The 27539-nt window shown below is 50.3% G+C and overlaps 2 protein-coding genes across 2 annotated transcripts in view; one reads left to right on the top strand and one right to left on the bottom strand.

The window, feature by feature from the left end:
* Positions 1-20660, top strand: part of LOC113406953 (centromere protein T-like) — a 34964-nt gene extending 14304 nt beyond the window's left edge. Inside the window, exons 8-14 of the mRNA XM_026653874.2 lie at positions 2409-2873; positions 5232-5447; positions 9276-9494; positions 11961-12057; positions 17569-17733; positions 18355-18459; positions 20221-20660. Of these exons, the coding sequence (XP_026509659.1) occupies positions 2409-2873; positions 5232-5447; positions 9276-9494; positions 11961-12057; positions 17569-17733; positions 18355-18459; positions 20221-20344 (1391 nt within the window). The 3' untranslated portion in view covers positions 20345-20660. The remainder of the gene's footprint in view (positions 1-2408; positions 2874-5231; positions 5448-9275; positions 9495-11960; positions 12058-17568; positions 17734-18354; positions 18460-20220) is intronic.
* A 2805-nt stretch (positions 20661-23465) lies between these two features.
* Positions 23466-27539, bottom strand: part of LOC112103274 (translin-associated factor X-interacting protein 1) — a 51243-nt gene continuing 47169 nt past the window's right edge. The window contains exons 15-16 of the mRNA XM_024194957.2: positions 27233-27339; positions 23466-23721 (exon numbers count right to left, since the gene is read on the bottom strand). Of these exons, the coding sequence (XP_024050725.1) occupies positions 23466-23721; positions 27233-27339 (363 nt within the window). The remainder of the gene's footprint in view (positions 23722-27232; positions 27340-27539) is intronic.

A 27539-nucleotide genomic window follows, 5' to 3' on the forward strand; every position in this document is an offset into this window, starting at 1 on the left:
CCACATGGCAATTTGAAGATCTTGTAGCCAAATTGAGACAATAATTTCGCTGTGTTTCAAATTAAAGATCTCTGTCAGTGTGTGTTAAACCCTTTAGTCAACTTAACTGTCACCTGCACAGGGTTTTAAGAAATAAACAGGGCTCATGCTCCCTCTCTGCTGCTTCATGCTGGAGAAAGAAGGCCTGGAAGGGTTTTCAGTAAACATTTTCCTGCTTGTTTTTTACTTTTAGAAATTTCAGGACTGTCAGCTCACCCCCTCTCCTAGCTTTGTCAGAGGGACTTTTAGGGCTCTCAGAGCTCTGGTACTGGAGCTGCCCACCTTTTAGGATGTCAAATCTTTAGCAAAGATGTTGTTTTCCGTAATGTGTACTAGTCATTGAAGTTCAATAGGTGTTGACAAAGCCAGAGTTTTAAACCGTCTTGAGTAAAAATCTTTCTCTCTTGGGACATCGTTGTTCCATTAGTTCTCCATCTTCTCTCAAAAAGAAACAGAAAAAGGGCACAAGGCTAATGTTCCTTTTCTATAAAGGTATAAAAAATAAAGATCTCACTAGGTGGATATACATCATTTGAAAAAGCCCAAGTAAAGAAAAGGACACTCTGCAAGTAGGCTCATCACTAAACTCGCTCCCCGCAATCGGGCAGTCGTCATTATACGTGAGTCTGGTGCAGCACTCATGAGGTAATACGTGCATATGTTAGAGTATTTTAATGTCAGTGTGAATTTTGTATGAGCTGCCTGGAACGCCCAAGTTATTTCACTGCTCCCCGTCCCTGTACCAACTGGGGCTCTGTTAAAGAGGTCAGAGCCGGGTGTGCTCTAGACAGACTCAGCAGCACTGCGGCTTGTGAAAGCGATGTGTGTTGGGGATCCTAAGTTTAATCAACTCCAGTTTTAAAACCATCCCTGCTCTGGGAGTGTAACACTTGCATTGTGCTCCAAGTGCTCTGGCTCTGTCAGACCAGTGGAGGAAGGAAATCCCATAATTTGGGGGCTCTCCACTGAGCAGGACCTGTCTCCAGCCCAGGAATGTTCAAATCTAGGGATTGTTGGGACGGGTGCCCCAGCTGCCTTCATGATCTGATAAAATGCCAGTGGCCACAGGCTGTCTACATTTGAAGCTAGGGGTGTGATTTGCAGCTTGAGTAGATGTTACTCACGTTAGGTCGTCTTGAGCTCGCACACTAGAAATAGCAGTATAGCTGTGGTAGCACAGGCAGTGGCATAGGTTAGCCACCCTATGTAGGTACCCATGGGGTCCAAGTGGGTTTGTAGTTGGGGTGGTTAGCCCATGCTGTCGCAGCCCAAACTATTGTGGCTATACTAGTAGTTTTAGCTGAGCTAGCGCAAGTATGTCTACTTGAGCGGGAAATCACACCTCCAACTCCAAGGGTAGACATAGCCTTAGTGTGCTTTTGTGGAACGAAAGAGGTGGCCAGAATCCAAAGTATTTCAGAGCTTTATAAATAGCCACACCTTGAATGGCACCCAGAAGCTAGCACAGTCCTTGGCAAAGTGGTGTTACGTGCTCTTGATGGCTGGCACTACCAAATGGGTGGGCAGCTCCACTGTTCCACAGCAGACAGTTAGCCAGGGCTCGGGACAGACTGAGGAATGCAGACCTGGCAAAGACCCCAGAATGCAGAGACTGCCTGACTTTTATTGACAACAGAACTGAGCAGATCTCTACACTTGTATCATTCTGCAGAAGATGCCTTGTTGAGCTACTATTGAATTCTCTTGTCCTTCCAAACATTTCTCTCACTGGGCTTTTTTACCTCCTGGCCCTCCCTGGGGATTTCTGCTTTAATGGATGTCTTCCTGGTCAGAGTTCCCAATAGGAACTACTACTGCACTGAAGTCTCTGGCAATGCCACAACAGCTCTGCACATCCATTGTGTTGTCCTCAAAGCCCCCATGAGAGTGGAACCAACAATTCTCCCCTCTCTAGGCTAGAGATTGTTATAACTCTGATCTGATTTGTTCTACTTGCAGATTGGTTTTGCAAGTCTCCTTTCTGTCCTCTAATTGCTCTTGGCCCTAAGCAATCCAAGTGCATGAAGGACCTGTTCATATGGGCCCGTGGCAGATGGGGAACTCCATGAGAACTTTTCAGTAGCTACTGGCAGAATGAAGTCTCCCAGCAATTCTTTGGGTGCCCTGGGGTTTGGAGAGCAATGTCTGCATTGTTCTGCTGTTCTTATCCAGAATGCTGTGGGTTGGTGTAGAAAGCACATGTCCTTGTGACTGGCATTAAATTGCTATAAAGGCTTATGGATTGACATCAAGGGCAGGGCAAGAGTTTTGAGTTAATGACTCTGTATGCATGTCCTGCTAATGTCTTTGCTTTCCTAGGGCCCTGAATGATTCCGCAGATTAAACTTATTTTAAAAATTTCTAACCAGCACAAAATTATCTGGCGGAGTCGCAAGCAACATCCATGATTGGAATGACCATGGGGACGAGTGATACTGAAATCATCCTCAGCAACACGGAGCTCTTTGCTCAGCCGCAGCTCGGTGAACAAAGCCAAGCAGGGTTTTCTGCTCCTGAACAAAAGCTCTTGAAAGGAAAAATTCCAGTGCAAGGGAGAAAGGCTTCTAATGCAGCTACTGAGGAGGGCATGCTGTCTGATGTGGATGCCGAGGAGGGCATGACAGAGAGACTTCAGAAGAAGGACTTGGCCCGGGATCCTGAACACACTGACCAGATGGCCACTGAGTCTCGGGGACAGGCCGTGAGCCTGAGCTCAGAGCAGCGAGAACATACCCGAGGGAGCAATTATGCAGAGCAACTTCCTGGAGCAGAAGAGCGGGTGGCTGGCGTTGAATACCGTAGGAGCCAAAGAGAGTTGAGCTGGGACCTGCTGTGTAAGCTGCTTCCCCTATAATCAAAGAATGGCCATTGTAAACTAGCTTGCTGGATACATTAATCACACCTGAGCCTGGCACTTTGCTAGGCCTACCCTGTGGCCTAAAGCCCTCCAGGGGAAGAGAGTCCCCTGTCCTCCCCATTGTTATGTCTACACAACAACTAGATGGCTGGGGCTGGCCTGTTCCAGCCAACTTGGGCTCATGGGGCTTGGGCTGCGGGGCTGTTTCATTGCTGTGTAGACGTTTTGGCTTGGGCTGTAACCTGGGCTCTAGGACCCTGCGAGATGGGACAGTCACACAGCAATGAAACAGCCCCGGAGCCCAAGCCCTGCAAGTCTGAGTCAGCTGGCCCAGGCCAGCTGCAGGTTTTTCTTGGCTGTGTAGACAAACCCTTAGTTGTCACCATCTCCCCTCCCCTTCCCTGCCTAGCCCAAGTTCTCCCACCATTGGGAGACCACTGCTGGCATGGGCTTTTCTCCCACTTTCTTGTGCAGGCACTGCCAGGGGATCCCTGCCCCCACTGAGCAGAAGCTTCTTTAGGACCAACCCTGGTTGGTGAGTATTGTTTCTGCCGTGGGGTCCCCCCCATCACAGTGGGAGGAAGACCTCCTCCCTTGTCATTTGGCGAGAAAGCAATGCCCTGCTTGACCCTATCTTTATCCCTGGCCAGTCTCCAGAAGAGTGCAGGAATTGGGGTCTCCCTGGCAAGTGGGTCTCCCCACCAAAATACAGCAAAGGAGAATTATGGAGGCAGGCTGGAGTTGGAGGGGTGTCTGGGGATACAGGCTGGGCCTGGGACAGGAGAACAAACAAGATTGGATGTTTTTCTAAAAGATCTGCTCTAGGAATTATTTTGGGGGATGTTCTATGGCCTCTGCTGTACAGAAGGTCAGGGTAGATGATCACAATGATCCCTTCTGGCCTTGGAATTGATGAATGGATGAAAAAAGTCTCCTCTCCTCTCCTCACCTGGAAGTTAGGGGTCTTCCCCTGTCCAGGATTTGATCTGCTGCTTTTGTTTCTAGTTCATGGTAGGAAAACCCTGTTCTAGACCTGCTCTGTACCGAGGGTCTAGTTTGAAATTGGTCTGAGCATAGACCATTGTTCAAGTCCACGCTTAGATTTGGGACATTCATTGTGCTGGTCTGATCTCTTCCATTTTCATCCCAGTTACATGTTCTATGAATTGTTTATTTAAACCTGGCCCTGACTCTGGGATATTTACAGGTGGGCACAGTTTCATTCATAGAATCCTAGAATATCAGGGCTGGAAGGGACCTCAGGAAGTCCTCTAGTCCCACCCCTTACTCAAAGCAGGACCAATCCCCAACTAAATCATCCCAGCTGTCAAGGACCTAGCGAGCTGCCAGCTTAACACCTGGGCTTTATGGGAGGCTGAGAGTAGGAACTCCACTATGGGCAGGAACAAACACTGATGGCTGACACGTCTGTGAGTGCACCTGCTGCCTTTACAGAGATTGAGGCAGTGCCAAGGAGGGGCCAGCAGCATCCTTTTCCTGCTTACCTTCCTGCCTTGCTGCATCAGGGTCTCCATCTGAAATGGTCAATAGCTTTGCACAGCTCTTCCTGCAAACCACCCAGGATTGATTAAAATACAGAGCCCTGGGACTATCCTGGCATTTTTTACACTCCGTTCCTAGCTGACGACTTTTGTCAGGAGGCCAGATATGACATTTCCTCGAGGTTCGATCAGTATTTAAGCACAGCACAGTATTTAAGTACGGTGCTGTACCGAACAGCTGTGGAGAAAGAGGTTCCCTGTCTTTTCCTGTAGCACAGCATCCTGGAGAAACAGGCCAATCATGTTCCAACTCTGGAGGGTTCTCACTCGTGAGCTTGGGGGGAGAAATTAGTTTGGGGGATGGATATGAATGAAGAGAGGGAGGGAACTTTGGACCAAACTGGCAGCCTAGAGGAAGGTGTGAGAGAATCTAAGGGAAAGGTGTGTGAGGATTGGGTTGAGCAAAGGGAATGAGAGGAGGAGAAGAAAGGGAGCACGTCCTAAGGGCACTGGTGTTTGTGTTCCATTAATATCAAAGGCTGATGATGCAGTCTAGTTCTGTTGCTGCTAGAATATAGCTAATGCTGCTAATGCACCAGGTGGCTCTCTGAAGCAGGGGCTGAGAAAAGCCAGCTGTGAAGGTCTCTTTCAAACCCACTTCCTCATGCACAGTGTGAACTCTGAACTGTCCTGAGTCAAGTGAGGGCAACTCATGCAAACTTTTCCCTTGGGGTCTGGATATGTTTCATACTTGCCACAAGTGCCACAACAAATGTTATAAAGATATATTTGTGACAGAGCTTCTGTGTTAACCTAACTCTATGAATGTCTAGCTTCTGACAGACCAAGCTCCTCACCGCCAGCTGCCTCCAGGAGTCTGAGCAGACGTTTGGATACCCTGCCTGCTCTACAGCCTGTGAACTCCAGCAGGCCATCAGTGAGAGAAACTGTCGCCAATATAATTGAGAAGCTGGATGATGCAGAGGTGGCTGATGTGGAGCAGGAAATGGAGGATGACAGTGCTGAGCAGGAAGGGGCCGCCAGTGAGGGTAAGAAGCGCTTTCAGGGCAATGACAGAAGGCAACTGAATGCACTGCTCCGGTGCAAACCAGTGGGCAGCAGAAGTCTTGGTTGGCAAAACATGACTTTGTCTCCCAGCAGGTTCTGGAGATAATCTCTTCCAAGTAACCTCCAAGGCATGGCTGGTCAGGCTCTCTAAAGGGAGGGTAAGGCTGGCTGCCGTGCTCATTTGCCTGTTCTTGTTTCACACACAGTGACTGACAGTGGAATACGTTTTCTGTTCACATGGTCTTGGCAGGTCTGTACAACTACTGTATGTCTATGAACAGACAGCCCCGGAGAGAGGTGGATAACTTCCTTCCTGGGCAAGCCATGTTCCAGCCAAGCCCATTTCCTTTGTTTGGGTGTCCCAGATATCTAACTTCGCTTCACCTTGTTAGAGAGGACCAGCTGGCCAGGATTTTGTGTTGGGCACTCCTTTTACAACAGTTCAGCAGAATTGCAGTTATCCCATGGAATAGGGGCATCCAGTGGGGTCTCTTCTCTTGTTTTCATCTCGCTCCATTTTCACGCAGGGTGCCTCTGGCAAGCACATACCTGGAAACCGAAGCTGGTACAGAATGCGCCAGCTGAATGTTAAGCGGCGTGTCCTGTGGGAAGCACATAACCCCAACACTCTGGGTGGTGCTTAAGGTGTTGGCTTTGACCTATAAAGCCCTACATGAAAAAAGAGATTCCAGGCCAAAGACCTGCTCTGTCGCTGGGCTACTCTGCTGTACTTGAGATCAGCACAGGCAGTTGATAAACCAGAGGGGCAACAGGCAGGCTGTTCTCTAGAATGAAGCCTTCTCTTCTGTTGGTCTGAAATAGGGGTTGCCAAGAGAGATGTGCTATCTTTTTGCCCAGGCTTTTGGGAAAGGAGCAGTGTGCACCAAAGGGCTGGGATTGATAATTGGGGTGGAGGACTGTTTTTATTTCCTGGCTTTGGGAAGATGGCTGGGTTTGCCGCTGTTAGTGCTGGTGTGATGCACAAATGTGCCAAGAGTCCAGGGAAGCTGCTTGTAATGTATTGTGAACATCTAACTACACCCCTCTCCCACCACCGCAGGTCAGATGTGTCTGTCTGTCTTGTTCATATAGGGTCTTTGTTTTGAGCTGAGGTCTCTTCTTTGCCTACAAGGTTAGCTAGCACTTTATTTAGCTTTAGGCAGAGATCTGTTCTGTGTACGTGTAGGGAGCACAACAGGGAAGGCATTCTGGGTAGCCAGTTTATTAGTTCAATATCACTGAATTTGCTGCCTACCAAGCTCCTGCAGACCGTGTTCCGCACAGTGGCTCCTTTAAACTTACATTCTCTTCCTTTATGTAGCAATATGGTAGGTCATAGATTCATAGATTCTAGGACTGGAAGGGACCTCGAGAGGTCATCGAGTCCAGTCCCCTGCCCGCATGGCAGGACCAAATACTGTCTAGACCATCCCCGATAGACATTTATCTGTCATGTTGGTCCTAGGATAATAGAGAGAGAAGGTGGGTGAGCTGGTATCTTTTATTGGACCAACTTCTGTTGGTGAGAGAGAGAAGCTTACACAGAGCTCCTCTTCAGGTCTGGGAAACGGACTCCGTGTCACAGCTGAGTACAAAGTGGAAGAGCTTGTGTAGCATAAGTAATTAACACATATTTCAAGGTGAAGTGGCCCAATAACACCCCTCCAGTCATAGGGAGGAAAAGAGGGAGTGGGGGGAAGGCAGCTGGGGGGACTGCTACTGGGTTATAGATTGTTGTAATAAGCCATAAATCTAGTGTCTCTGTTCAGTCCATGATTTTTAGTGTCTAGCAAAGTTATGAATTTAAGCTCCCAGGCTTGTCATTGAAGGTGTTGTGCAGATTTCCTTTGAGAATGCGGACTCAGAGGTCGGCTATAGAGTGATCATTTGGTGAGAAGTGTCCACCACCAGACAAAGCACTTCAAGGTATTGGGTTTGGGCCTCACTGCTTCATCTTGTGCCACAGGATTGTTTAATTGTTCATATTTCAGTAGTGCCTAGAGGCTCAAGCTGAGATCGGGCCCTTTTGTGCTTGTTGCTGTACATATAGATACACAGTAAGAGAGAGTTCCTGCCTCGAAGAGCTTGCTGAAGAGCTGTAGATGGACAACGGAAAGATCTCCAAACCGAGATGGAATGACTTGCCTAGTGTCACCCAGGGAGTTTGTGCCAGAGCCCCTATCTCCCAAGTCCCAGTTTGGTGCCTTAACCACAGACCCTCCTTCCCCTCAAGTGTTTGTTAATTATTATATGGGGGAAACTGCAGGGTAAGATGGAAATTAATTACAAGAGTGGTGTGATTAAAATGTTGAGTGCAGAGTTGCACTGAACCCGGAACGCGATGGAATTTAAGGAAAAAACCTTGGAAAGTCCTTGCTTTCCTAGGCATTCCAATGGCTCAACATTGTGTTGTCCTCTAATTATATTTCCCAGCAGGAGCTCCAAACTTAGATAAAAGAAGCTTTCTCCATTGACAAATTTCTAAACACGATTGACAATTCTTTTAGCTATACTGTGTGTTCTTCCCTCAGTAGTTACTTTGCTTCAGAAAACTGATTGCAGCAACTTCTTTCTAAAGCCCACTCAGATGTATGTCCTGTTTTGATTGTTTTTTTCCCCTAGAGAAAATGCCCTTATGTATCGCTGCTTGCTGTTCATCTGAGGAAAAACGCTTGTTACTTCTGTGTGTCTGATCCGTAGAAGCTATGTTGTCAGTCAGAGGTTAGCTATGAGAGGGCCTGACTTCCGTTCTAAGTGGGATTTCTTGCAGTTTGCTTTCTGGGCCAGCCTGCTGTTATAAAAGATTTGTTTTGACTGGATTGTAGCTGGTCATGTAAAGGTTATTGACTTGGTGTTCTGATGTGGTGAATGTTCTTTTGTTGCTGCTCTTCGGGAACTGAAATCTCCACAGGTAGCGGATAAGGAGGAAATATCTCAGCCTCACTTAGGTTTAAAGAAATACTTGGAGCTGTCAGGCTTGGAGAGAGCTGCTCCTCTCAGCTCAGGTTCGCAGTAAGGATTGATCGCTTTTTGCCATGCACAAACTGGCGTATATTTGACAATTCTCTTTAATTCCCATTGGCATTCCAGATCCCCTTCCTAAAATAACCCTTAACACCAGCATTATGGGCACCAGCAGTAAGAGACGTAAACCTGCTTCTCTCATGCTTTAGGATGCTTTAACATCTGACCTGGAATGAACATGGGACAGCCTTTCCCTAGTTGCAAACAGCTCTTCTGATGGGAGGTATTGAAACAGGCTGGGAACTGATCTAGAAATCAACACTGAGATTCTCTCTGCCCTCTCGCTGCACTGCCCTGCTGGTGTCAGAATGTCCCTAGTAAGTGAGGCGGGCATTGAGAGGCGACTCAAATGCCAATCTGAACTAAAACCTCGAGTTTTATTTCTACTTCTCCATATTGGCAAGGGCTGTTCTGTGTCCTTCAGAAAGCTAGGCAGAGCAAAATGTAGGCCCTCTTCCTTCAGAATTCAACGGAGAGGAAGCCGAGTGGACTATGATGACTAAATTTTCAGTAGCGTTGTGAAGTAGTTAGGGCAGTGGACTAGTTCTACTTCCAACCCTCTAACCTTGGCCAAGTAACTTAAACTCTGTGCCTCAGTTTACCTAGCAACTAAATTATTAAAAACCAGCACTATAGGCTTACACAGCGCTTTCCATACTAAAGACAGACATGTTCCTGGGGACTATTTGTCTGTCTCAAATTGGGGCTGAGGCTTAATGCGTGTGAGGACAAGCCTTGTCTGAAAGGTCTGTTAGAGTAAAGCTTGTTTATTATCCCTTACCTAGTTGTCGAGAGCCCAAGAAGCGCTAGAACCCGCAGCTTGAGCAGGCATTCTAGCGCCATGGCCGCTCAGTATCCGGAGCAATCTGGAAGGAAATTGATGAAGGAAGCTGTCGAACGAGAAGCTGAGCTGGATGGTGGAGCTGTAGTAGGAGAGGTGGGTGACTCCGAGGAAGAGGAGATGACTGAGGAGGAAGCTGAAACTGAGGAGCCCGAGAGCGAAGGTAAGAACGCACTCATGTTGGTGGTAGAAGTCAGTTGGAGGGGCTGCCCCTGGGGCAGGGTTTTGGTAACAATATTACCACCCATGTTGTCCACTAGATTCCACAGTAGAATAATGTCCAGCTAGATCTCGCTGCTGAAGAATATTCTTACTGTGATTTCTCTTGAATGAAAAGGGAATATTTCAGTGCTATTGCTATCTCCGATAGTCTAAACCTAAGGACTTGTTAAAGGCTCAGTCCTGATCATTGGCCTGTCTCCTCCTAGTAACGTCACTTATTCTTTAGGGTAGAGTTATTTGGTGTCAGATTAACCACTGCTTTGAGTTGCCAAATCCCTGGGTTCTTGTCTAAGGCCTAAAAAATCTATCCCTGATAGTCTTAGCTGTAGGTTGCTCAGGACGTATACTCTTGGTCCAGCTCCATCCAGTTACATGTGCTAGTCAAAAATGAAATGCTTTTAACATCCAACACCCTGGGTGAGCCAGGGAGCAGGAATTTGGGGCAGTAGCCAACTTGCACAAAGCTATGAAAATTCTCCTGCGTACAGAGACTGAAACTCGCATATAGGTAGACTGGTGCTGTAATGTCAGGGCAGGCTCCACAGAGATCAAAGTGGTTGGGGTTATTGAAAGGGCTGAGCCAGTCCAAGAGTATATGGGCAGAGATGGTGACCTGACGTTATCACTCTTGATTCTGCATTACACACAGCAAGAGGGGCATCTGCCTCAGGACTCTCCTCTTCACACAGCACGGATGGTTCCTCAGTCTCTCAGGAGCACTCCTGGCTGCTTTCTTGCTGAAGACGTAGTTCAGAGTGCTGGGTTCTCCACCCAACAAGTCTCTGCCTGAGACAAGCTTCAATGTCCTGCTTGACTGGTACAAAAATCTCCCAGAATGGGGTGCACCATGGAGTGGGGGATTTGTGGGAAGGCATCCTAAAAAGACCCCTCCCCGATCTCGGCTCTCGTCACTGGCAGCTGAAGCAGTGTAGAGACGTCAGTCTGGCTGCACCAGAATGCCCACGCTAGCGCATGTTGTGCAGAGGGGCCAATGGGTTGCCACTAGTGTCAAAAGAAATGTTGTGGATGTACTTCACCATGCTACCAAGTGCACTGGCCCTTTCGGTGGCTCTGTCTGTAGTGTTGATTGGGCCTGCTCTCTAGAATGCTGTTCGCAAGGGGAGAACAGTTACGGGGGGAGGAGAGGGGTGTAACATTGGATAAAGGCGGGGAGAGAAGTCGGACAAAGAGATCAAAGCCAAGCATCACCCTCCTAATCACCTGAAGACACTCTGAAGAGCCTAGCGTAGTGCTGCAGTTTGCCACCCCAGGTACGGCACCCCACCCCCCAAATGCAGGATTGCCTGCTCAGAAAGGGCTGACCTGAGGGACCCATGCCAGTCTGTGGCACTGATCCATTCTCAGAGGGACTCTTAGCATTGCATTCAGTGTGTGGGGCGCTCAGTAGCTTTTCCCCTTCAGTAGATGACTACTGCTCAAGGCCTGTGGCAGTAGCACCCATTTTCTGCAACAGACTGTAGTATTCTAGCTGTTTGTAACCATCACTAGGTTAAACTAATACCACGTTGATCCTACAACTTCAGGCTTTCCCCAGACTGCAGAGGAAACCAGGAAGCAAGGAGTCCCACCCGCTCCCCCATTCCCTCCTCAGACAGGAAGTCATGGAGTCATTGCCTCATTTCTCCACTTAACTTGCTTTTTCCTTCCTGCTCCCACTTGTGGGGGAGAAGCAGATGGAAGGTTCAAAAATGAAGCTGAAGAGGGTAGATGAGGGTCTGCCCCAGATGAAACTCACCTGGTGGCTGCTGCCCCTTCTGATAGAGGCAGGCTCGCAGCCCTCCAGAATCCTGGTTTGGTGTCTCACTCCCATTTCTATCGCCCTTCTATGACCTGGGCTTCAGCTGGCCGGCCCTTTCTGTGGACGTGGGTGATGCTGCTAGACTCTGCCCCTTCCAGTGGAAGGGAAGGAACTTATTCCTAGGCGTGTCCCTGGTGCAGGGAGAAGGGTGGGGTTTAACACAGAGGAACTGGAATAGTTCTGGGCTGTTGGGCGCCTCCTTGGGAACTGAGTGTAGCAGAGCCAGCTCCATATCCTGTGGAATCGCCTCTCTCCATGGCCATGGAATACAAGCCTAGGGGTGCAGAGTTGGCCAGGCACACGGGGAGAGAGAAAGCAAGAGGAGACTGATTCATATCTCTCAGAAAGGAGAGAAGCCGTATCGCCCTAAAAGCAGCTGCAATCCAGGAGACGCGGCGTGGAACCACGGCTGTAGTTGCTGAGGACTCTTCTCATCCCTACTGAGAGGAAAAGAGGCTACAAGACACTTACAATGTGGTCTGTACTGTGGAAAATGTGGCATCCCCACCCCCTTATGGGAGCATTTGCAGCAGGAACTCCAAACCTCTCAAATCCAGGGCTTAAGTATCTCGTGCTCTCTCTCCTCAGAGCTGTCCATGAAGACACCTGCATTCGTCCGTGCTAAAGCGTATAGACCATCTCCCTTGCTGTCAACCCCACGCACCCTGAAAACTGCTGCTTCCAAGTAAGTGTGAACCCACACTTCACAGTAGTCAGGCTGCCCCTGATTGCCCCCCCGCCTCTTGGAGACAGTGACCACATGTCCATGCAATGCGCTTGGTCCCCCTCCCTGGCATCTGGGTGACTGCCTCTTCCTGGGTGGGAGGGGTGGAAGGGAAGAGGCAGTGGGGAAGGGGGAAGGGATAGGGCAGCGGGGGGGCGGGAGGGGAGAGGGAAACTCAAGCTATCAGGGGAAACCTTCCTAGCAGTGCAATCTCTGCCTTGGGATGTGGCTGGAATCATCTCCCAAGGGAAGGGCTAGTGTGTGACCCCTGGGGTACAACCTGGGCTGGAACTATCTCCTGTTTAGTCCATGGGCTCTGGAAAACACAAGTCCAAGCATCATGTTGGGGGGAGGGGGGCATTGCTGAGTCCCAGGGTTGAGTAATTCTCTGGTGATGGTCATTGAATTGCTAATTGTCATTCACTTGCTGCACAATGGCTGGTGATGGTTGTGTAACATCCACCCAGCCATTTGGTCAAGTGCCTTGTTGTTTCTGGGGAGTTGCCTTCTGGGCTACTCCCAAATTTGCAGCATATTTCAGTAATACCATACAGCACAATCTCATAATTTCATACACTTTAATGATATACATATTTCGACAGAACAGTGGGTTTCAGCAAATCAGAACCTTTCCCATGATACCTTACCTGGCATGCTTTATATGAACTATAAAGAATATATACAAATGCTGAATATGGGGCTTACCGAACACAGCACGCCACTCCCCCGTGGTGTAGAGCAGTGTCTCAAACTTTCGTACTGGTGACCCCTTTCCCATAGCAAGCCTCTGAGTGCCACACCCCCCCTTATAAATTAAAAAAACTTGTTATATATTTAACACCATTATAAATGCTGGAGGCAAAGCGGGGTTTGGGGTGGAGGTTGACGGCTCGTGACCCCCCATGTAATGACCTCACGACCCCCTGAGGGGTCCCAACCCCCAGTTTGAGAACCCCTGGTATAGAGTGTCACAGCTAGAAACTCCAAGGCTTGGGACTTTTAAAAGGAGACTGGACAGACAAAACATGCAGTAAGGATCAGCCCTGCATTGGCAGGGAGATGGACTGAGCCAGGATGATCACAGAGGGATTTTTCCCCTGTAACTTCGATCATTCCATCCCACTCTCCCAGGAGTACAAATTCTGGTACTAAAGACCTGGTGCCTGGATCCCATATTGCCTTGCACTGGGGTTGGGAATTAGTGCCCTGACGTGCAACTCCTCCTATTGGGCCAGTGTCGATTCTGCTGTTAGTACAGCTGTTTGCAGGTGCCCTTGTGTTTAGGTGAACCCTTGGACTCAGTCCCTGAGTGTATCCCCACTAAACTGACACTACTCTCCCAGTGGGCTTGTACTGTGAATTTTTGGCATGCACACGTGGCTGTATTTATCTCATTGTGCTGGTAGTGCTACTTCCTTGGTGTGATGATGACGTTATGCTAAGATGAATCCTGAAAATAGTGCCCTGGTGTGATGGTCACTCTGTGCTGTTCATGTGAATCCTGCATTTTTGTACGCTGTGTTGGTGTAGCCCTGTTGTTCCCAGGAAATTAGAGAGACAAGGTGAGTGAGGTAATATCTTTTATTGGAGCAACTTTTGTTGGTGAGAGAAAGAGACAAGCTTTGGAGCTTTCACAGAGTTCTTCTTCCTGCAGAAGAATTCTGTGAAAGCTCAAAAGCTTGTCTCTCTCTCACCAACAGAAGCTGGTCCAATAAAAGATATGACCTCACCCACCCTTTTTCTCTAATGTGAATAGCCTCACTCCAAAACTGGCAGAGGTGCTTGGAGGAGGGGGTGGAGAGGAGCGAGCGGTGGGCAGGCGGGGGAAGGGGCGGAGTGGGAGGAGGGCAGAGCGGGGGTGGGGCCTTGGGAGGGGGCGGAGTGGGGTGGGGTCTCGGGAGGGCACCCACCAGCAAAACCAAAAGTCAGCACCTATGCTCGTGTTGGACGCTGCTCTGAACTGGGAGGGCCATTATCTGCAGGATTGGGGGCAAAGTGCCTTTCACAGAATCATAGAAATGTAGGATTGGAAGGGACCTCGAGAGGTCATCATGTCCAGCCCCTTGCACTGAGGCAGGACCAAGTAAACCTAGACCATCCCTAACAGTTTTGTCCAATCTGTTCTTAAAAACCTCCAGTGTTGGGATTCCACAACCTCCCTGGGAAGCCTATTGCAGAGTTTAACTCCTCTGAGAGTTAAAGCTTTTCCCAAATCTCCCTTGCTACAGATTACTTTTTGTCCTACCTTTCGTGGATCAATTGATCACTGTCCTCTTTATAACAGCCCTTAATATCATTGAAGACTGTTATTGGGTCCTCCTCAGTGTTCTTTTCTCAAGACTAAACATGCCCGCCAAGAAGAGGACCTATGCTTTCCTTTGTCTTTCTTTGGCTCCTAATGTATTTAAATAACCATTTCTTACTGCCTTTCATGTCTCTTGCTAGGTGTAACTCACTTTGTGCCTTGGCCTTTCTGATTTTGTCCCCACATGCTTGTGCTATTCTTTGTACTCCATCTTAGCAACTTGTCCATGCTACCACTTATTGTGGGATTCATTTTTGATTTTCAGGTCATTAAAGAGCTCCTGATGGAGCCATATTGGCCTCTTAATATTCTTCTTCTTTCCTTCACATCAGGATAGTTCAGGGGTAGGCAACCTATGGCACGCGTGCCAAAGGCAGCATGCGAGCTGATTTTTCAGTGGCACTCACACTGCCCGGGTCCTGGCCACCGGTCCGGGGGGCTCTGCATTTTAATTTAATTTTAAATGAAGCTTCTTAAACATTTAAAAAACCTTATTTACTTTACATACAACAATCGTTTAGTTCTATATTATAGACTTGGAGAAAGAGACCTTCTAAAAACGTTAAAAGTATTACTGGCACACGAAACCTTACATTAGAGTGACTAAATGAAGACTCGGCACATCACTTCTGAAAGGTTGCCGACCCCTGGGATAGTTTGTTGTGCCTTTAATATTGTCTCTTTGAGAAACTGCCAGCTCCCCTGGTCTTTCCCCTTAGATTTTGTTCCCATGGGACCTTACCTACCAGGTCTCTGAGTTTGCTGAAATCTGCTTTTTTGAAGTCCATTGTCCTTACCCTGCTGCTCTCACTCCTTCCTTTCTTTAGACTCATGAAATTGATCATTTTGATCATAAGCCTAGCCCTGCACAGTCATTTTCACTCAAACTGCCTTCCACCTTCAGATTTGCAACCAATTCCTCCCTTGGTCAGAATCACGTCTAAAAGGGCTGTCCCCTGGTTACTTCCTCCACCTTCTGAAACCAGTTGTCCCCAATACATTCCAAGAACTTGTGTTTTGTTATATTACTTTTCTAGCAGATGTCTGGGAAGTTAAAGTCCCCCATTACTACCAGGTCTTATGTTTTGCTTATTTCTGTTTGTTTTAGAAATACTTCATCCATTTCTTCCTCCTGATTTGGTGGTCTGTAGTAGACCTCTATCGTGATGTCACTCCGTTATCCCCCCCCCCTTTATTGCCACCAGAGGCTTTCAGCTGGTCTGCTTCTCACCTCCTTCTGGACCTCAGAACAAGTGTCTGTATTCTTGATGTATAATGCAACATCTCTGCCCTTTTTTCCCTGCCTCTCGTACCTGAACAAGCTTTACCCCTCTAGACCAATATTCCAGTCATGAGATTTATCCCAAGTCAGTGATGCCAATTAAGTCGTAACTTAGCTTGTGTACAGACCTCTAAGATGTTAGGCAGATTCCCTCAATGTTTCCCCTCTGACACCATTGTAATTTTCCATTCCCTCCCCTACATCTAGCCCTCTGTTAAGGCTGCCTTTTTTTATACGTACCTGCCCCTTGGATCCTAGTTTAAAGCCCTCCCCACTAGGCTGGCAGTTGGTTTCCAAAGATGCTCTTCTCCTTCTTGGTCAGGTGGACCCCAACTCTTCCCAGCCGTCCTTCCCGAAACAGCATTCCATGGTCAAGGTAGCCAAAGCCCTCCCATCTACACCATCTGTGCAGCCATGCATTCATCTCCAGGATGCACGTGTCCCTACCTGGGCCCTTACCCTCAACCGAGGGGATGGACAAAAATATTGCCTGTGCCCCTGACTCCATCAACTTCACTTCCAGAGCCCAGTAGTCACTGCTGATCTGCTCAGGGTCAGACCTGGCAAGTATCATTAGTGCCCACATAGATGGGCGCATGTGGTAGTGGTCAAAGGGAATCCCAAAGCATTTCAACCCCTGACCTCCCCCACGAGTCAGGCATCCATATCCCCATTTGACAGATGGGTATACTGAGGCACAGAGGGGCAGTAACTTGCCAAGATCACATACGATAGAACCAAGGCATCCCTTTTCCATCTTCATACTCCAGCAGCTGCACATACTTCATTCATCTCGGGGCTGATCTGTTTCCAGCTGCCTATACCCTCCTTTCGCACAGTCCTGCTAGAGCTCTGACCAAAGAACATGCAGATGGGGTGAAGGGCGAGTCAGATGGAGACATTGTGTGCAGGGTCTCTGGGAGGATTGGACTGAGACTCCAGAGTCCTGGATTCTACCCTCTGCTCTGACGCTGCTGGGTGACCCTGGCCACTCACTTCCCCTCTCGATGTCTCCTTTTCCCCTCTGTAAAACGGGAACAATGATACCGGCTAACTCTGTAACGTGCTTTGGGCTCTACAGGTGAGAAGTGCAGTAAAAGAGCTAGGTGGTAGTTTTAATAACACACACTTGGATTGGGGCTTCTGTTCCACGGTGGAAGGTTACAGTTGAGGCTCCTTCTGCAGAGCGGTACAGGACAATGTCTCAGTGTAAGAGCATCACGATACTTAAAATAAGCATCTTATGAACTGTGTTGGGGGTGGAATATCTAGGAGAAAAATGCCCCGTTTGTCATTACTGAAGAGGGTCAAACTACTCCAAAGGCAATCGTGTAAGATCTAGGATTCCCTTTGGGTCTTGGTCTTCCTGCTTCCTCCATCCACTCCCCACCTGTTAACTTTTGTCAATTGGCAGAAATGTGGCTGAGTGAACCCTGAGAGGCTCTCATCTGAGTCTGCAGAGCTGGCCTAAGGAGCTCCCAGCTTCACACGCTGCTGTGGAATTGGAGGCACAAATGGTGACTTGGCCCCAGAACAGTTTCTCCACATTTGTAGTCTCTCTTCTCTCCCCCCCACCCCCCCCATTGCATAGTTCTGCTGACTCTGCCTGCAAACCAGCCCCACGGATGTACATACCCAGCCCTGAAATCCTGGCCCTAGCAGTGACTCTCCCAAAGGTGCTGTAATAGTGCAGGAGAGTCTCGCAAAGGGGGCGAGTTCTCTGGCTCTTCCAGCGTGCCGAGGGAGCAGAGAGAACTGTGCCTAGACCTGCCCTTCTTTGTGTTCAGGTGTGTCCTCTGCCAGAACTCTATTTGTGCTCTCACTGCTCCTCTACCCACTATGCCTGCATGTTTGGTTTGCTTAGTGCTTTCCGTTTCCCTGGCAGGTTTCCCCCAAAGCCTCCCCGGGCTCAACAGGCTGCAAAGAGAACAGCGATGGCTCCCAGGAGTAAGCGAGAGCCTGCACTACCCAGCAGCTTGGTGAAGAAGATCTTTAGCCATTATGTGAAAGTGCCAGTGGCCAGAGATGCATTTAAGGTTGTTGAGAAGTGGTGAGTAGCAGCAAACTCCTCTCCTCCCAGCCCCCGTTACCTGCCCACAGACCTGCTGTCCTGTAGCCCTTTCCAACTAAGTAGAGGAAGGCGTGGCAGGAAACAGGCCCGCGGAAGGGGCTGCCATGCAGTGAGAGAGAGAGGGGGTAAACTACATTCTCCACACAGACCTGGCCTGTCCATAAGCGCTCTTGGGGCTGGTGCAGTGCTCAGCACCCCATGCTGCTGGGCAGGAGCCTTTGGTTTAGGGCCTGAGGTCTCCCTGCAAAGCAGCCATGTTTGTGTTACTTGGGTGTCTGTCTTGCTAGTAGTGGTGCGGAGGGGCTCCCCAGTCCTCTTCAGCTGGCAGGAACCTGGCTGTGGAACATGTCTGTGAGTGTGGTGAAGGGCAGGGCAGGGCTTTGTGTGGTGCAGAACATCCAGGAGAACTGTTCCAGCTCAGTGCAGCGGTATAGTCTACCATCTACCAATCCCCACAGCTCTGGAGCTTTCTGACTGTCCTTGGGGTGGGCCCCTCACACCTCTCTGTGCCTGGAAGGCAGTGACCTGTGCTGGGATTAGTTGCAGCGTAGATAGCCCTGCTTTGCCGACTGACTTCTTCTCTCCTCTCCTCTCCTCTAGCGTGGAGGTGTACTTCAGGCAGCTCAGTAACGACTTGGAGGCTTACACCATGCATGCTAGAAGGAAGACTGTGGAGGAAGCTGACCTGGAGCTCCTCATGAGAAGGTAGGGTGGAGTTTGTTCTATTATGTTGGTCACATGAAAGAGAAGAGCAAATAAGTTTGCTCGTGGGAGCATTTCAAAAGCTCCCAAGGGGTGAAGCGTCTCTCACGGACAAGTGGTTAGGGAGAGAGGGTGGGTGAAGAGGATACAACCACAACTGGCATCTTGGAGCCCCAGGCTGGGGTGGGAGCCCGTTGTCAGACTAGAAACTAGTTCCCAACAGGCTTTAACACTGATCTAACCCTTTGACCAGCAAGGTGCTGATCCCCTCTCCTGCTTTTAGTCCCCTGTGGCATCCCTTGGTATATGCTCCTGGCTGTAACACCTGGAGCTGGAGGACAGTTTCCAGTGTTCCCTGCACCTGACACTGCCTGGGATCCTCAGAGTTAAGTCCGAATTTAGGGCAGTTCACTTGTAATATCGGTGTTCTCTTTAAATATTGGTATCCAAGGAGTGTCCAGATTCTGCCCCTGCAACCCCAGGCCCTGCAGGAAAGGAAAAAGCTAGTTCATCCATTGTATCTAGCCAAGGATTCCAACACTCAGCCTTGTTGTGTCTCTGTTCCTAACAGAGCGCTTTGTTGGTGGCTCATGTTAAAATAACAGTTACATACAGTCTATTGCTCCGCTCAGAAGCTGCCTGAGTAGAATTTGTGAAGCGCTCAGTTTGTTCTTCAGGTTTGCCCAGTTCTGTAGCTTCTTGACAAGGGTGTTTGACGTCTCTTTGGGAAATGACTAAAATCTGCCCTGGGAGTAATGCTGCTTACCTACGGCTCAGACAGCCCCCCGCCAATGACTGCTGCTTGGCGATTCAGTTTAATCCTCGCAGCCTGTGAATACTGGGCCAAGGAGCATGCTTGCTTGCTGGCTGTTGACAGTTTGAGCATTCACTGGCTGCTGAAGCTGTTGGCAAGGTCCTTGCCATGCCCAAAGCCTAGGAGAACCTTGACAAACCCTTCCTATGTTCTGAGGCTGTTGTCTAGCTAAAAAGCTGGGGTAGCTCTGAAGCCACCCAAATCATTATCCCTTTGTCTCTTTGAAAAGCCCCATGCTCACTCCATTCCAGTTCATTCACGGCTACAATTGCATTTGTGTCTAAAATGGGACTAACATTGGTTCTTCCGAGCTTATCGGTCAGACTCCTAGATTGGACATTCCTGTCCCCCTGGCTGAGAAGTGTGCTAGAATTAGTGTGAACTGGCTGAGGGGCCCATCAGGTGTCCCTGGCCAGTGGTGGGAACTCTGCATGCGGAGTCCTGTGTTTGCATTTCAGAATAGTTTGATGTCTGATGTACACCGCCTCAGCTCCAGTTCAGGAATTGTTCTGGGCTCATAACTGAGAGAACAAAATTTCATCCCCCTCCCCTGGACTGGGGGAATTGACAGCCACTTGCTGCCCTCTACAAGTAGGACACTGTGCCCAGGCCAGTTCTGTAAACAGCCTTCCTCGTAGAAAAGTGCATAGCCTGTTGGTCACACTAGCTAGTAGATCTGATACCCCCAAGTATTTCTGAGCATGTACAGAGCAGGTTGGGTAAGAACTCTGCTCGCTGGGGCACACCCATGTTGGGTGTAAGTGTGACAGTGTCTGGCCTTCCCACAGCACCTGTGCGGTGCTAACTGTATTTCCGATAGTAACAGTGTAAAATGTCCTCTTTGAGCAAAGCCCCAAGGGGTTTTGGGTACAAATCTTGTCAGGGTAGAAACAGTCTTATTAAATGGACCACACTGTTTTTCCTCTTTCCCCTCTCCTCTTCAATTGAAGACAAGGGCTGGTGACAGACAAGATGCCTCTACATGTGCTGATAGAGCGCCACCTTCCTCTGGAGCATAGGAAGCTACTGATTCCAGTTGCCATGAGTGGAAATAAAGTGATCCCTCACAAATAGATGTGTGCTGCCTGCGGCGTGCCTCAGGTGCATGGGAACTTCACACCGCAGCAGAGACTGGCTTTAAGCTGCTTCGTGGTACCTGTCTGATTCCCAGTGGCGGTTGTACATTAGAAACCTGAGTCAGGCCTAAGGGTGTTGAATAGCCAGCGGAGGCTATTCTCTTGAATTGACCCTCTGAGTTCTGCCTCCTGTCACTGACGCTCACTGGATCTCCTCAATGAACAGTGGAGCGCTCCGGCTCCCTGTGCTGTGTCCACATCACACGCCCGTGCAGATGAGCTGCTTTGTCGCCGAATGTGTAAATGTCAATAAAAGGTGGGTGTTTTGCAGCTGTGTGTTCCAAGGAACTGCTAGTCCCTTACATGGTCACCCCTTCGCTGTGCTCGTGCTCTTCATAGGAACTGGCTGGCTGCTATAAGAAGGTGTTTTAGGTGGAATCTTCATTTGTACTGTACTGACAAGCAGATCTCTTGGCAGATACAGTGGGGCATCCATCTAGAGCAGTGGTTTTCAAACTTTTTTCCTGGGGACCAGGAAAGGGGCTCAGGGCTGGGGCAGGGGGTTGGGATGCGGGAGGGGGTCAGGGCTCTGGGCTGGGGCCAGGGATGATGGGTTTGGGGTGCAGGAGGGGACTCTGGGTTTGGGGAGGGATGGGTGTTGGGGTGCGGGAAGGGGTCAGGGCTTGCCTGGGGGTGCAGGCTCTGGGGTGGGGCTCGGGATGAGGGGTTTGGGTGCAGGAAGGGGTTCTGGGTTTGGGGGGGGCTCAGGGCTGGTGCAGGGGATTGGAGTGTGGACTTACCTCTGACAGCTCCTGGTCTATGGCACAGCGGGGGTGCTAAGGCAGGCTTCCCGCCCAGCCTGGCACCACGGACTGCGCTGCGCCTGAAGCAGCCAGCAGCAGGTCCAGCTCCTAAGCGGAGGCGCGCAAGTGGCTCCGCGTGGCTTTCACCTGCAGGCTCCGCACCCCCACCACCGGCCAATGGGAGTGCAGAGCCGGTGCTCGGGGCGGGGGCAGCACGCAGAGCCCCGTGGCCCCCCTGCATAGAAGCCTGACCCGCTGCTAGCTGCTTCTGGGGCGCAAGGTGGTGTCGAAACAGGTAGCTGGGCAGCACTGCGACAGGACTTTTAACGTTCCGGTCGGCGGTGCTGACTAGAGCGACCCAGTACTGGGTCACGACCCCCCCTTTGAAAAACGCTGATCTAGAGCAGCTGAGTAATTGGTGTTTCCAGCTTCTCCTAAACACAAGCAGAACCTTCATTTCCCAAGACCATTAGTAGATAGAGATGGTTGCACCTTAGTAGTCACCAGGCCTTAGGACTGCTGCCCCTGGCTCCTCACTCAGCTGTGCTGCCAGCTAATGTGTGGGCTCTTCCGCAGCCAGACAACTCTTGCAGGTTCCTGGACAAGCAGGGCCAACAACTTTCAGCCGAGGGCAGGGGCTTATGGCACTGGCATGCGGGATGAGGAACGGGTCTCGTACCATGGGGAGAGGGTACGCCAGGGCTAAGTCCCAGCCAAGAATCTGTGTTGCTCTATCAATGTCCTGAAGGTTAAATAAACTCCAGATTTTAGGCACAGAATGACCTTTAAAGTTGTCCGATTGTAATTGGAGAGAAGAGGAGAGAGGAAATCTACATTCGGAATATCCAGAAGCTATTTTAAACCTAGAATTATTAACGTTACAAATGAATATGAACAGATCTTGTCCATTACACTGCATGGGGTGTTAATGTAGGACTGCTCTCGACCAGGTGTGCCCCATGTCTTCCCTAGCCCAGTACTAGGAGCTCACACCACAGCTGGTAGAGACTGATTACAATTCAGCGAAATGCTCCTGGATAGTCACTGAATTCCACCCACCCACACCACACTCCCCATTATTCTCCTCTCAGGGGGTTTCCAGACTTCTGTGCACCCACTTCAGTAGTTTGGTTTCACGCTACACTATGCTGTATTGTTGCTTTCCCTGCTCGGTGCAGACTTCCTGGTGTGGAGGTGCACAGACACAATGCAGTATTCCAGGTGTAAGAGCTTGGCAGACGCATACAGCAGACCCACTACCCTAGTCCAGCTGGGCTATGGTGCCTCTGCACCCCAAATGTTTTGGGGCTGTTCTTGCTGACATTCTGCTTCATGCTTGCACCTAACTGGTGTTTGTTACCTCAGCTAGAGCTCTCCTGCCCGTTCAGCTTTCCCCATCCCTCCCATCCAATCTGGGGTAGGGGGAAGGGAGCAGGCCAGATGTTACCATTCTGGCAGGGTGACTCTGAGCTTGTTTACGCTGCCACCACCTAGCAACTTAGAGCTGCTTCCTGACCCTCATTCCTGACATTGGGCCCATCGCAGCAGAGGGCTAAGGGAATTCTGAAAGGAACAGCCCTGAGTGGGCAAACACTGGTAAGAATTAGTGAATGGCTGTGCAAAGTTACCAATACCACCGTGGCCCTTTCCCCTGGGGCAGGCGTCTTAGGGCTTGTCCACAGGGCCACTTCTCCAGTGAGAGACTGGTGTAAGTCCCTGGGGGACACTTAATTTGGGACGAGAGGGACTTTTTTGGGTTTAGCTTAAACCACTTCCAAACTGCCAGAACCTAATTGAAAAAGGCACTCTCCCACTGGAATAAGTGTCCCCACAGAGTTACAGCAGTATTACTGGAGCATTTGAATTCACACCCTACCTTATAGCAGCATCACCTCCCCAATCTTGCTCTTTAGTTTTCCAGCCTGTTGAGTACCTGCACCCCACCATGGCCTTTAAGGAGGGCTTGCAGGTCTCGGCAGCTGTGCCGAAGCGAGTAGTGGAGTGATTGTGAAAACTGACATTGCTATCTCTAGAGACCAGCAGTCCCCGGCCTCCAGCTTGCTTTGGAGGGATGAGCTGCCTCTGCTGGGACTGTGACCCCTGCTCCCGGAGAGCGCTGAAATTAAACTCTTTACATGGGGCACTGAGCTGCAGGAACTCTGGCTGCACTGCTACGATACAAACCAACCAAGCCTCTCTGGTGTTAAGGATCAGTCAGCCTGTAAAAAACTCAGTGCAGTACCCCATGAGTAGCCTTTTGTAAAGCTAGACACAAGTATTTAGCCGAGTACATAAGGGGTGAGAGGAGCCATTTAACTAAGCGTAGGCCCCTGCCTCTCCCCGTTCGGAGAGGGAGTGGCTTGCGTAGATCTCTTCAGGAAGGGCGCCTATTCGTTTTGTGTCTCCAGCCAGCAGCCTCTCAACCACTGTGTCCACAGGCAGAGAGCCAGTCTGATCCCACTGTTCTTTTGAGACCTGGAATGCCAGGCAAACGTAGGCGTCCAGCGTGAGGTCATCAATAGCAGGATCAATGGCACAGAAGGCTGTCTTCAGATCATCCACTTTCACCTCCCTGGGTACAAAAGCAAGCCAAACAATTGTGATATCTGACCCAGGAAATCCTTGTAGATTAATGCAGCATTGGGCATCTATGCCCATGTCCTGGGGACCAAGGATTCCCCCTCTGCCCACTCCAGCAGCCTATGTTCTGTATTACTGTGTTGCAAAGTCAAGCTCTCAAACATTAGGAATTGCCAGAATTATGGCTGACTGCATGACCTTAATCCAGCCGCCTTGTGTGGCTACAGCGTGACGTCTAACTACTCCTAGCTCATGCTATGTCCTGTCTCCATTTTGTGCACAGGACGGCCGGTGCTCAGGGGATGAGCAGCTATTCAATATGTTGTTTTCTCTCCATTGTTCAGTGTGTGTGGCCCCGGGACTTTACTGACTGCCACTCTTCAACCCTGCTCCGACGACAGAGCCGTTACTTTTCTCATGGGATTTCTGTGGTGCTCATTTCTACAGTGGCAGAGCCTCAGAGTTACTGATTTTCAGAACGAGCTGAGAGGTGAGAGGGTGGCATTCGCCCCCTTGTCAGAGGGGGAGCTGGGGCACAGAGATTTAAATTTAGATGAAGGTCAAATGTCCACTAATTTTAGGTGCCCAATTTGAGACACTTAGGACCTACTTTTTCAAAGTACTTGGCCTTCTATGGCACTTGCTATGTTCAGCACACAGCTCCCATCGATGTCAGTCGCATCGGAGTGCTCAGCTCTTCTGGAAATCAGACCCAGCAGCACACAGGAACTCCTCTGTGGCAGAGACAGGGCTGGACTTCAGTTCTCCAGGGCAACATTCAACTGCCTTCACCAGGAGACCATCCTGTCTCTTCCTGCAGTCCCCTGCCTCATTCACTGCACACCTGCCAGCTTCTGTAACAAACGGACCTGGGGTCCCATAGCCAACAGCCTCTTTTACTACACAGCCCTGATTCGTCCCCAGAGCAGGTCCATCCTCTGCACTGAATCAAGCAAGGTCACGGGGAGAAAACAGCATGTGATCATGTAATTAGTCTGTATCATCACGTAGATGCAGAAGGGGGGATTGAACGAAGGTTACACGGTACCTTTATTTCTGACATTGCCTAACTCTTGAGTGCTTGCTTGACTTTGCAACCTTAATAACGGTCTTTCAATGGCGTTTGTGTAATTTCTAGGTACTACAAAAAGCAAAGAAATCCCACCGTGTGTCGACATATTGACACCATGTGGGTCATCAGCAGGGTTGGGACCTTTAGAGCCATGGCCCAGATCTCTGCCACTTCAGCTGCGTAACTGACAGCAGTAGTCGATTGTTAACCTCTACGGAGAGCAGCACTAGAGAGGGATGGGATGGGATGCTTTGCCTGCTGATTTCACAGCTACTTGCTGACAGCAGAGGAATGGTGAGACTCAGGCATCTTGGGTCCCATTCCAGGCTCGAGGGGAGTGCTCTCTAGTGGGCACAGACTATTCTGCCCACTCTCGCCCCTAGCTTGACCTTTCTGCTCTGTCCCCTCCACCTGGTCCCTTGCTCATTGTCCCACTGCATTCTCCTCACCAAGCCAGTCCCGCTCTCCACTTCTCACTCTTTTCTCATCCCAGTTCCTCTCCAGCCTCCTCGTCCCAGTACCCCCTCTACCCTCCAGCTCCTTCTCTGCCAGCTCCTTGCTCAGACAGGCCAAGGTCTGCTCCTCTGGCTCCTCATCCAATCTCTGTCTCCTGCACCCTAGCCTCCAGTCACTCCCCACCCCTGCTTTCATGGCCCCACTGGCTCCCAGTTTTCTCCTTCAGGCTCTTCTAGTCTTTCCTCCCTCCTGCAGGTTCCTTGACCCAGTCTCCTTGCTCAGCCTCTCCCAGTTCTCCCCCTGCACCTCAGCTTCTCATCAAATCAGTCTCACCTCTGCCCCACAAGTTATCAGGTGGGGTGGAAATCTGAGACCGACTCCTCATCCGATCTCTGTCTTCCCCCCACCCAAGTTTCCATCCCAGTCTCCTCTGACTCAACTCTCAGTCCCAGTTTCCCTTTCCCCATCCCCCAGTCTCCCCCGCCCTTCCTGCTGGTTCCTTGTCCTGATCAACTCACCCTGCCCCCTCCACATGTCCAGCTCCTCTCCCCTCTACATTCAAATCGTGCAGCTTCCTCCTTTCTACGGCCTGGGTGCTGGCGGAGGAGTCCGGCTCCCTGCTCTCAGTTCAGGTACCTGGACTCAAGATGGGCCACTGCAGCCCAGAGCTGCCCCTGCAGGGGAAGTCCTGCTCCGCCCTGGGCTGGAGGATGCTCAGCGTGGACAGACTCTTCAGGGAATTTAGCTGCTAGAATCTAAGGCTGTACTGAGCATGTGCACACTGCAATTGTACAGAGGCTTATATCTTGGCCAAATCTCAGCAGGTTTTCAGGAGGCTGGTAAAAGGCCTCGCCCTGACACAAGTCACCCACCTGCCACGTTTCAAGTCCCTGTTCCAAAGCGCTAGAGCATCTCAAGGACGAGGTGGACGGAATTTTTTAACACGAGCGAAACAATGTCTTGTCCTCTAGCCTCGTTCTCGGCAATGGCTGAAACTTTCCAAAACAATTCAGCCCGAGGCAGACGCTCAGCAAGGAAAATTTCAACCCACCTGGTTAAAGTTACAAGCAATTGACAACAGGGTCTTCTACCGGGATGTGTCAGGGAGCCTTAATAACAGGTGGTGCTACCAGCCCCGCCTGGAATAATCAATCTGGGGACTGAGTAAAATGTGTGTGTATTGTGGTAGTAGCCAGCAGCCCCCAGCAGGATCAGGCCCCTGGTGCTGAGCGCTGTACTAGCCCTCAGAAGCCCTGCTCCCTGGGCTGAGGCACTGGCCGTCTATAAGGGCAGTGCTGCGGGGGGCAGGTGAAGTGCATCTGGCCATAAGCTGAAACCCACCCAGCTTTCAGTGCTATGTGGGTTACCTCCCCTCTGCTATTCGCTCCTCTCAGAGGTAATTACAGGGGGAAAGGCTGCCTGTCGGAGGCGCTCTCCCGAAAGGTGGCCCATTCCCTTTGGCAGCACTAAGCTGAGGGTTGCTCTGAGCACTGGCTGAACAGCTGCTAGGTGAGGAAGAGGGTTGAATTTTTAACGATCCCGCGGCTCGGCAGGTGGCATGATGATTGCTGCTGCTGGCCAGCTAGAAATTGCACACGCCCTCTTCGATCTGTGGCCCGCCCCAGTACGCTGGGTTGCCTTGTCCACCTGTCCACCTTGTCTGTTAGGCTCCGTACGCCCTTTGGAGCAGGAGCTGCCCGTTCTGTCTGTACAGTGGGGTCTGCCCCAGTGGTGACCACATGCTACACATCCAATGCCTTTGGAGAGCTCCCAAAAGCATTTGGCTGTGTTCCGGCTGGCTTGCCCCTGTTACTGTACTGTCCACACTGGCTCCTTCTCCACCCCTGCCTGCTGTGCCCCATTCACCTGCCTGTCTCAGCACCCTGAGCTCACTGCCAGGCAGCTGCACCAGAGGATTTCTTGGCAATCCAAGAGGGGAACAGAAAACAGGGGATCTGAACAGCCAGCTACTCACGGCGCATGGCCTAGCTCGTTCCTCAGTTCTCTCAGATACTCCTGCTTCTCGCTAGCATATTGGCTCCTGATCTTCGCAATGAAGGGCTCAGCGTTGCCCTCCTCGTCCTGAAAGAGACAGCAGGGCTCCTAGCAGCAGAGCCTGGCTCTTGTGCACTGCTCCACCGCAAGCCAGAGGCAGCTACCCCCCGGGTGTGTATTAAAGACTTGGATCTGGGGGCTCTTAATGCACGGAAGCAGCATCCTTTGTGCCAGCAGGACTGGGGGTGTAACCAGTGCTCCGGCGGCTGACAGCTGCTGCATCCACT

Source organism: Terrapene carolina, unplaced genomic scaffold (genome assembly GCF_002925995.2).
Source record: "Terrapene carolina triunguis isolate 2854851 unplaced genomic scaffold, T_m_triunguis-2.0 Scaffold166, whole genome shotgun sequence".
Taxonomy (NCBI): domain Eukaryota; kingdom Metazoa; phylum Chordata; order Testudines; family Emydidae; genus Terrapene; species Terrapene triunguis.